General features: G+C 49.2%; 1 protein-coding gene across 1 annotated transcript; it reads right to left on the minus strand.

Annotated features, from left to right (window-relative positions):
- Window positions 1-676: 676 nt before the first annotated feature.
- On the minus strand, window positions 677-4,275 carry LOC119303066 (linoleate 9S-lipoxygenase 2-like). Its single transcript, XM_037580156.1, has 7 exons — window positions 3,993-4,275; window positions 3,599-3,891; window positions 3,270-3,492; window positions 2,849-3,187; window positions 2,511-2,596; window positions 1,753-2,432; window positions 677-1,661 (listed from the first exon to the last, which is right to left on the minus strand). The coding sequence occupies exons 1-7, from the start codon at window positions 4,192-4,194 to the stop codon at window positions 890-892; spliced, it is 2,595 nt and encodes an 864-aa protein (XP_037436053.1). The 5' UTR covers window positions 4,195-4,275; the 3' UTR covers window positions 677-889.
- Window positions 4,276-10,439: the final 6,164 nt, after the last annotated feature.

Here is a 10,439-nt window from a genome sequence, read left to right on the forward strand (position 1 = left end):
GAGGGGAGGGGAGAGTTGGCGCGCGGGAGGGGAGAGGAGGCGGCGGCGAGGCGGGAGGAGCTGGGCGAGGGGGAGGCGCGGGGCGGAGGCGCGAGCGAGGGAGGAGGGAGGCGGCTGCGGGAGCGAGCGAGGGAGGAGGCGGCTAGGTCTCCGTCATAGGAACGGCCAGCCCTTTTATACCCCCACCACGTGAAATGACCGAAATGCCCTGGTGGGGGCATGGTATTTACATTCTGTTGCCATTACTATTCATTCCAGCAGTGTTTCTTCCTGATCCGACGGCCCAGATACTCCCACCTCTCGATCCAACAGCCCAAAACCCATCAAGCGTTTTGATCCGACGGCCGAGAGTCGCTGAACTCTGTGAAGCCTTGTAGGAACATCTTTCTCTTATCTCTTGATAGGAGGTGGTTCCAAATAAGAAGGCACTTCTGATGTTCTAAGCATGTGAGGCATTTCTCTCAATGCACGGCTTACTGTGCTATGTCATTGCATGCAGTTGACATCTGTCTCCAATTCTAGGCACATTAGCGACAAGGGATTATAGGTGGACGGGAAACCGCTTCAGGCCCATGTACCGAAACCACATTCAATGCCCGTTTTACTAGCATAGTCTGCATATGTTTATTTATGTTTTGATAATAAAATTACAGTAGGTAGTTTCCTACTCTTTCAATTAAAAGAAGCATAACTCATCACTTTATTAATATATAATTTGGAAGGGAAAATTACATGAAAGATGATACATTGGCCAGTGGCTACCCATGCACATAACACTTGGGTGTCAAATGAGCACTAATGTACTGGATTATTTAAGCAATGTTGTTGCAAGCACGCACCCTAACATTTTTGCGTGCTGGCGAGAACCGACCTTTCTCCGAATATCTCATCAGATGGAGATGCTGTTGGGGATGCCCCTGGCCGTGAGCCCCTCGGCCTTGCCCGTGTGGTCGGAGGTGTTGGGGTAGAGCAACATGTAGGGGAATTGGGCTGGTCCATTGCGGTTCTTGAGCTGGGGGTTTCCGTTCAAGGCCACCACCTGGCTCTCGATGCCTTCCAGCCTTGTGCCGAACCGCTTGAACGCCTCCAGCGCCTTGGCATCCGAGGTCCACTCCGGCGTGTCACGCTGCCCGAGATAAATCTCGTCGGAGGAGTGCTTGGACAGGATCTCCAGCAGGGAAATGCCAATGATGGACTGCACCTGGTTGGTGATGGTGTGGATGAACACCTTTTCTGGGTCGCGGGCCAGCAAGGCGTACTCCTCGGTGTCCGGCTCCGGCATCGGACGACGGCTCGCTGACGGCTTGTTGGGGTGGTAACCTGCGTAGGGGTACTGCCCGAAGTTTACGGCGGCGTGCAGCGCGGACCCGGTCCAGATGATGGTGGCGCAGGCCTTGACCAGCTCCGCCACCGTCATCATCTTGGGCCACCATGCCGCGTCCTTGAGATCGCCGTGGCCGACCTCGCGTACCTCCTTCCACCACGCCTGCAGCTCCACGTCGCTCTGAAGCACACTGTCGCTGGTGTAGTAGATGGCCAGATACTCTGTCACCCACTGCTCGATGGCGGTCCAGATAGCGAGCCCATCCACCGCGTAAGGGTAGTCCTCAAGTAGCAGCCGCACCTTGTGCGGGCTAGATGGGTCGCGCACCGCCATGCCCCTGCAATTCATGATTAGTAGTACCATGTCACTCACTGAGGAACGGTTCTTCACATGATTAACCTGCTATATACGAAGAAAAACTTGCTTACCTCTTGATTAGATCGTCTGGTAGGGCCTGCTCGTTGAAGTTCCAGTCCTTGTACGTGACGGAGGACATCTCCATGGCGTACTTGCGCTGGAAGACGGTGAGCTCGATGATCCCGCCGGCGCTGACGAGCAGCTCGCGCGCCCGCGAGTTGATGTTCATTGTGTCACGGTAGTGCGGGTGCAGCAGCTTGTGCACCGGGTGCGTCACGCTCAGCTGCCGGTTGGTGGCGATGATGAAGGGCTCCATCACGGCGTGCGTGTTGAGCCAGTGGCTGACCAGCTGGTGATAGCCGTAGTCGTTGACGCAGACGTACGCCTTGGCGAGCTGCCATATCCAGGCCTCGACGCCGGTGGACGCCGGAGTGTAGACGGTGCTCTTGGCGGTGGTGAGGCCGCCCTGGAGCAGCGGCGTGCTCAGCTCGATGGCGACCGGCGCCAGTGTGCCGTCACCTTTGAGGAAGAGCAGAGTCCTGGTGGCGTAGAGGAAGGTGTCGTCGAGGTTGTTGAGCCTGACGAGGTACGGCATCATGTGGTCGTGGTGGTCGAGGATGTAGAGCCTGTTGCTGGAGACTGCCTGCTGCACGGTGAGGCCCTCGAGGCTCGACCCGATCTGCGCCTCGGTGATGGTGCTGGTGTGGTCGCCGTACTGGCTGGGATCCAGACTACTCTTGGGAGGAAACTCCTGCAATGCAATGGATTAGTTTTACCGTTAGTTTAGTCCATGTTTAATACATACTAGCACTTTTAATTTGGCTCTCACCGTCACACGGGTGATCATCATCGGGTTGACGCCGGCGAGAATCTCCCTTGCGAACTCGGCGTCGGTCATCCATGCTTTCTCGTCCTCTGCACGTGCGTAAATAGTCGAAATTATATTTATTTTTCTTCCAACGTTTGATGAATCCTATGTACCAGAAGTAGTTTATAGAATTATTTATATCTACTCCCTCCGTTCCAAATTACTCGTCGTGGCACCACGACGAGTAATTTGGAACGGAGGGTGCCACGACGAGTAATTTGGAACGGAGGAAATACGTAAGTAAGATATAAGTTTATTTCTAAGGGAAATAAGTAAAATATCAGTAGGTAGGTAGGTACGTTTGATGACTTGCGGCTTGGGGGGCTTGAGGAGGTAGTCGCCGCCCATGGGGATGAGGTCCTTGACGAGCTGGAGCGGGAAGCGCTTGCGCACCTCCTCGAGGGCCGGGATGCTGGGCAGCTTGATGCCACCCTCGTAGAGCTTGAGGATGTCGGCGAAGGAGTCGAACTCGCCGGGGGAGAGGTCGACGTAGGTGCGGATGGCCGGCACGATGCCATCTACCAGCGCCTTGAGCGAGTAGCCCAGGAAGTCCGACTTCTTGAGATGCCCGAACAGCTCGTCCCGCGGCACGTAGATGCTCTGCACCAGCGGCAGAAGCCGGCTCTCGCGATCAGGGTCTGCGCGCAATGGATTGTACTCATAAGTTCCAAGTAGAGACTGTGTTACTGATTGAGAAAGAGAAAGTGAAATAAAACGCACTGGTCTGTGAGAGCTTGCGGCCGGTGCGGCAGCGGCGAGGGTAGGGGAACTCCTTGGAGCCGCCGAGGATCTGGCGGGAGTCGCCGAGGTCGTTGTAGACGTCGTAGCGGTAGACGCGGTCGTGCGCCTCGTAAGGCCCCTGCTGGTCGTCCCCTCTCAGGTTACGGAGCTCGTCGTCGCGGTAGGGCTTCAGTGCCGCCGGCATCTTGGTGGGCAGGTACGTCTGCGCAGGCACGTACATACACGTATACTTAAATAAGTGGACATGCAAAAACGTACGTTGCATCCATTGAACACATGGATCATTGGCGATTGAAGAGCTCGCTCACATCATTGGCGAAGAAGACGCGGCTGTAGCGGTACTTGGCCTGCGGGTACACCCACGAGTTGGCGACGAAGACGACCTTGCCGTGGCCGGGGACGTTGTCGAGGGTGATGGTCTTGAGGAAGAACTCGGAGGCGTGGTTGTTCTTGACGATGATGGCGCCCGGCACGCCCAGCTTGTCCACCGCCCAGTCGAAGGTGACGCTGAACTTGTTCTCGCCCACCGTGATGAACGGCAGGCTCGTGATCCACTGCTCCAGGCTCGCCTCCGCGCTCACCTTCCCGCGGTTCCCGTTGTCTAGCCGAGCCACGTAAACAAACAAGCTAATCAGAGACTGCATTGCATTGCACGGGAAGATAAGTACGCAATGCTGAAGGAGAGTGCTCGATGGTGCTCACTGGAATCGACGATGGTGGAGCTGATGAGTTGGCAGGTGACGCCGCGGCCGAGGAACTCGGTGACATTGTCCATGACGGTGGCGCCCAGGTCGTTGAAGTCGAGTGCATTCTTGCGGGTCAGCACCACCGACCCCTTGAGCCGGGTCTTGCTCCCTGTGAGCCCGCCGATCCCACCGATGATGGGGAGACCGCCGCCGAACATCTTGGCGTACGTACGCTTCTAAGATGGAAGAACAGTGGTACGAGTGTAGTGCTAATGTTGCTTGCTGTGGATGGTGTGAGAGTTCTGGACGAGCAACCGGCCTATTTATAGATGGACGAAGGGTAGGGTGTGACTGTGAGCTTAGCGTTGGCTAGTGTGTATAACGTTATCCTAGTGGCCTACTGTTTGATTTGATACTGTAAAACGATTTGATTATTAGGGGATCAGGATAAGATCCTAATCGTACACAAGGGAGTAGCCATGTCAATGGGGGTTGGGTTTTGATTTGTGCTGCTCCATACGGACAGCAGCAGCAACCATTTCAATGGTTTATTTCGCCAGAATCTCGTGATGGTTTGATTTAGCCAGGGTTATGTTCATGATGGAAATCTGCCAATGTTTTTATTTCAAAGTGCGTGTGATGGATTTAGGAAGTTTAATGTGTGCGTGTGTGATGGATTTAGCTCAAGGTTTGCGGACAACATGCACCCAGGCAAAGTGTTCTATTAACTGCGTGAACCAAATGTCATTTACAGAGGATTAAGTTTACGGCATCTGCTAGCTAAGCAAATGTTTATAACACCTCAAAACATTTAACTTTTAAGGATAGGGGAAAGATTCGAGGGATTAAGTTTAGGGCATCTAGCAGAGATGCTCTTAGCGTTGGCTACTGCATAACTCTGGACTTTGGGCCTAGTGGTTTACTGTTTGATAGCGCTGTAAATCGATTAGATTATCAGGGGATCAAGGTAAGATCGCAGTTACATACAGCGGAGTAGCTGCATCAGGATAGCGTGGGCTGATTAATTGTAATTATAATTAGAGTGTCGATCATGGCCTTATCTCAATCATGGGAGAGATGTGCATTTTTTATTTGAAACAGGGATCAAACCCGGCTTCCTGGTACGTGCACTTCACACGCCCTCACCAACCCGCACCGCATACACGTGGAATGGCCTCTGCATTGACGAGCTTTGAAATGTACCACTATCCGGTAAGAATATAATTCGATTCAAGCTTGGAGCTCGTATACGTATCGAATCGGTCGACTGCGTGAACCCCGGCGTCGCATCGACCAAGCTGGCGCGCGCGGCAGACGCACGCACGTGCGCGAACGCAGTACGCGCGCACCATCTCTATGCGCGCGACTTGGGACCAGCAGCGTCACGGACGAGGCGCGCCCACGAGAGATTCGTGCGCCTCGCGCGCGCTCAAGATCACCCACGCCGACGACGGCGGGCAGAAACAACAGGTGTTTGTTTGGTGGCTCGTATTCAACCCATGCAGACTCTCGAGGAGTAAATTTGGCTCGTTTAGCTTTTTTTCTTTTCTTTTTGAGACAATTTGGGTCGTTTAGCTAACTACCGGCGCTCGGCTGAGCCTGCATGGCATATTCCTTAGGGCAACTCGAACGCGCCGATTCATCTGATCCGCGTGTGTCTGTTTGAGTTGAAACAAATACAAATCACGGCTCAACGCGTCGACACAAATGAACAAGTGTTTGTGGGAGCAACTAATTAAATTACATGCAGAAACATGATATTTTTTTCTTTCGTGAGAGGTACGGTTTTGCTTCCGCGAGAGGCACGGCCGTGCCCTATCGGAAACAGAAAAAACGTGTTTTTTTCTTTCGCGAGAGGTATGGTTTTGCTTCCGCGAGAGGCACGGCTGTGCCTCCTGAAAATTAAAAAAAAAGGTTTTTTTCACCCGTGAGAGGTACGGTTTTGCTTCCGTGAGAGACATTGTTTTCCTTCCGCGAGAGGCACGGCGGTGCCTCTCGGAAACGGAAAAAGACATGTTTTGTTTGTATTTTTCTTCCGCGAGAGGCATTGGCCCTGCCTCTCGGAAACGAAAAAAAAACGTGTTTTCTCTTATTTTTTCTTCTTCCGCGAGAGTCACCGTTTTCTTTTCGCGAGAGGCATGGTTTGCTTCAACGAGAGGCGTTCTCGCAAACAGAAAAATAGAACGCATTTTTTTCCTTTTTCTACTGTGAGAGGGACGGCCGTCCCTCCCAGAAACGAAAAAAATACGTGTTCTCTCTTTTTTTCCTCCGTGAGAGGTACGATTTTGCTTTCGCGAGAGGCACTCTCGGGAATGAAAAAAAGCGTGTTTTTTTCCGCGAGGGTCACGGTTTTGCTTCCGCGAGAGGCACGACCATGCCTCTAGGAAACCAAAAAAAAACTTGTTTCTTTTTTTTGCGAGAGGCACGATTTTGCTTCCGCAAGAGGCAAAGTTTTGCTTCCGTAAGAGGCATGGCCGTGCCTCTCGGAAACAGGAAAAGAATGGGTTTTCTCTCCTTCTTCTTCTTCCGTGAGAGGCACTGTGCCTCTCGGAAATGAAAAAAACCCCCGCGTTTTCTCCGTTTTTGCTTCCGCGAGAGGCGTGATTTTGCTTCCACGAGAGGCAAGGTTTTGCTTCCGCGAGAGGCACGACCGTGCCTCTCAGAAACGAAAAAAGTACACATTCTCTTTTTTTCTTCTGCGAGAGACACGATTTTGCTTCTACAAAAGGCACTCTTGGTAGCGGGAAAATAAAATGTGTTTTCCTTTTTTTTCACGAGAGGCACAGTTTTGCTTCCGCGAGCCGTGCCTCTCGGAAGCAGAAAAAAAACTCATTTCTCTTTTTTTCTTGAGAGGCACGGTTTTGCTTCCGCGAGACGCTTAGTTTTGCTTCCGCAAGAGGCACAGTCGTGCCTCTGAGAAATGGGAAAAAAACTTATGTGCTCTTTTTTTATTCTTCCGCGAGAGGCATGTTTTTGCTTCTGTGAAGGAATGGTTTTGCTTCCGTGGGAGGCACGACCGTGCTTCTCGGAAATGAAATAAAAACATGTTTTCTCTTTTTTTTCGTGAGAGGCACGATTTTGCTTCTGCGAGAGTCATGGTTTTGTTTCCGCAAGAGGCACGGCCATGCCTCTAGGAAACGAAAAAAAACTTGTTTCTTTTTTTTTGCGAGAGGCACGATTTTGCTTCCGCAAGAGGCATAATTTTGCTTCCGTAAGAGGCATGGCCGTGCCTCTCGGAAACAGGAAAAGAATGGGTTTTCTCTCCTTTTTCTTCTTCCGTGAGAGGCACTGTGCCTCTCGGAAATGAACCCCCCCCCCTGCGTTTTCTCCGTTTTTGCTTCCGCGAGAGGGGTGATTTTGCTTCCACAAGAGGCAAGGTTTTGCTTCCGCGAGAGGCACGACCGTGCCTCCCAGAAACGAAAAAAGTACACATTCTCTTCTTTTTTTCGCGAGAGACACGATTTTGCTTCTACAAAAGGCACTCTTGGAAGCGGGAAAATAAAATGTGTTTTCCTTTTTTTTCCACGAGAGGCACGGTTTTGCTTCCGCGAGAGCCATGTTTTGCTTCCGCGAGCCGTGCCTCTCGGAAACAGAAAAAAAACTCATTTCTCTTTTTTTTTCTCGAGAGGCACGGTTTTGCTTCCGCGAGAGGCTTAGTTTTGCTTCCGCAAGAGGCACAGCCGTGCCTCTGAGAAATGGGAAAAAACTTATGTGCTCTTTTTTTATTCTTCCGCAAGAGGCATGTTTTTGCTTCTGTGAAGGAATGGTTTTGCTTCCGTGGGAGGCACGACCGTGCTTCTCGGAAATGAAATAAAAAACATGTTTTCTCTTTTTTTCGTGAGAGGCACGATCTTGCTTCCGTGAGAGTCATGGTTTTGTTTCCGCGAGAGGCACGGTCGTGCCCTCTTTTTTCTCTTCTGTAAGAGGCACGGTTTTGCTTCCTCGAGAGGCGTGCCTCTCGGAAACGGAAAAAACGCGTTTTCTCTTCTTTCTTTTTTCTTTCGCAAGAGGCACGATTTTGCTTCCGCGAGAGGCACGGCCGTGCCTCTTCCGATATTCGGGATCGGCAAGATCTCATGGTCTAAGAAACAGGTACTTGACATGAAGAAAGCTATAGCAATTAAACTAAATGGTACGATCTGATGTTAGGCTTAGGAGTCGGTCCATCACATCATTCTCCTAATGATGTGATCCCGTTATCAATGGTTAGGAAACATTACCATCTTTGATCAACGAGCTAGTCTAGTATAAGCTCAGTAGTACAATTCTAGTATGCATAATAAGCATTTATCATGAACAAGGAAATATGATAATAACATCTTTATTATTGCCTCTAGGGCATATTTCCAACAGTCCTGCACTTGCACTAGAGTCAATAATCTAGTTTACATAGTAATGAACCTAACACCCATCGAGTTTGGGTGATGATCATGTCTTTCTCGTCAAAGAGGTTTAGTCAACATGTCTGCCACACTCATATCCGTATGTACTTTGCAAAGATCTAGGTTTCCCTCCTTGATGTAATCACGGATGGGTGTTTAAGCGGTGTTTGATGTGTTTCTTATTGTGAAACCTTGGTTCTTGACAATGGGGCAATGGCATCAGTGTCGTCACAAAAGATAGTCACTGGATCTGATGCACTAGATATCACTCCTTGATCGGACATGAACTCCTTCATCTAGACTCCCTCTTGCGCCGCTTCTGGAGTAGCTATGTATTCTGCTTCACATGTAGGTGCTGCTACCACACTCTACTTGGAGCTCGCATACCTTATTAGCATCCTTAGGATTGACAAAACCTTCCGGTTGCATCATATACAACTCTCCTTTAAGGAACCATGTTTTGATGTCCATCTGCTAGATTTCATAATCGAAAAATGCAGCAATCGCTAACATAATCCTAATAGACTTTAGTATCGCTACGGGTGAGAAAGTCTCATCATAGTCAACCCTTGAACTTGTGTAAAACCCTTTCCGACAAGTCGAGCTTTATAGACAATGACATTACTACCAGAGTCCATCCTCCTTCTTAAAGATCCATTTGTTCTCAATGCCTCTCGGTCAGGTAAGTCTACCAAAGTCAATACTTGGTTCTCATACATGGATCCTATGTCGTATTTCATGGCCTCAAGTCATTTATCGGAATCTGGGCTCATCATTGCGTCTTCATAGTTAGTAGGTACACCGTTGTCCAACAAAATGACTTTCAGGACAGGATTACCATACCATTCAGGGGGGTACGTGTCCTAGTTGACCTACGAAGTTCAGCTTGATTCAAAGTTTCATGATCATCCTCATTAGCTTCCTCTCTGGCTGGTGTAGGCATCACGGGAACTTCTTTCCGTGATGCGCTGCTCTCCAATTCGACAGAAGGTATGATTACCTCATCAAGCTCTACCTTCCTTCCACTCACTTCCTTCGACGGAAACTCCTTCTAGAAAGGATCCATTCTTGGCAACAAAAACATTGCCCTTGGATCAGTGATAGAAGGTATACCCGATGGTCTCTTTAGGGTATCCTAGGAAGACACACTTCTTTGCTTTGGGTTCGAGCTTATCAGGCTGAAGCCTCTTGACATAAACATCACATTCTCAAACTTTAAGAAACAACAACTTAGGTTTCTTAGCAAACCATATATCATCCGAGTATACAAATGTCAATCAAGTGAACCTTTGGTTATCATGTGATGTTCCCTTTGCTTCACGATACTTCACAAAAATTGAGGTGAGATGTATTGGTATCCTCTTGAGTCATCATCATGCTCACTATACCATTTTCCTCGTTACCGGTTTTGTTCTTCTTTCTCGTTGATGTGTTCCAGCATTCCCGTGACGTGCTCACTTGTTTCTGGCCAAGTGATGATGGATGTCGTCACATCGAGAGGGCCCTAAGAATATCTCTCCATCGTTGGAGGAGCAAATTTCACTCTTGAGCTATCTAGTCCCTTGTCAAACTTTTCGATGAACTTGTAAGTTGTCATTATGATCACCGTGTTACATATGACATTTGAGCAACCGCAAAGTCAACAATACGGTAAGAAGTGACTACGATACTCTCATGGTCTATGGAACTAAAACACACATTAGCACTCCATGTTCTAATAATTGATTTCAGACGATATTATCTCAAAGTATAACAAACAAGTTTGGGTCGATTCAATATTATCGTGTTTCTAATGTCATACTCTCAATGTTGTTTTAGGACTATCATTACACTTAACGATATCTTAAGATCCGAAAAACATGATCACCAACAACACTTGAGCCAATCTTAGAGGCAAGACCAAGAACTTATTCTCGTATCGTTTATCATTCCATACGTGCATATGAGTTTTCCACCGAATCATATATTCCAGAATCATAGCAGTTAATAGCATAGAATATAAACTCTTATTTATGAACGAAAATATAACAATACAATATTATTGTTTTTAGGACATATTTCCAACACATGGTTTGCCGTAT

The sequence above is a fragment of the Triticum dicoccoides genome, chromosome 5A (genome assembly GCF_002162155.2).
Source record: "Triticum dicoccoides isolate Atlit2015 ecotype Zavitan chromosome 5A, WEW_v2.0, whole genome shotgun sequence".
NCBI lineage: Eukaryota > Viridiplantae > Streptophyta > Magnoliopsida > Poales > Poaceae > Triticum > Triticum dicoccoides.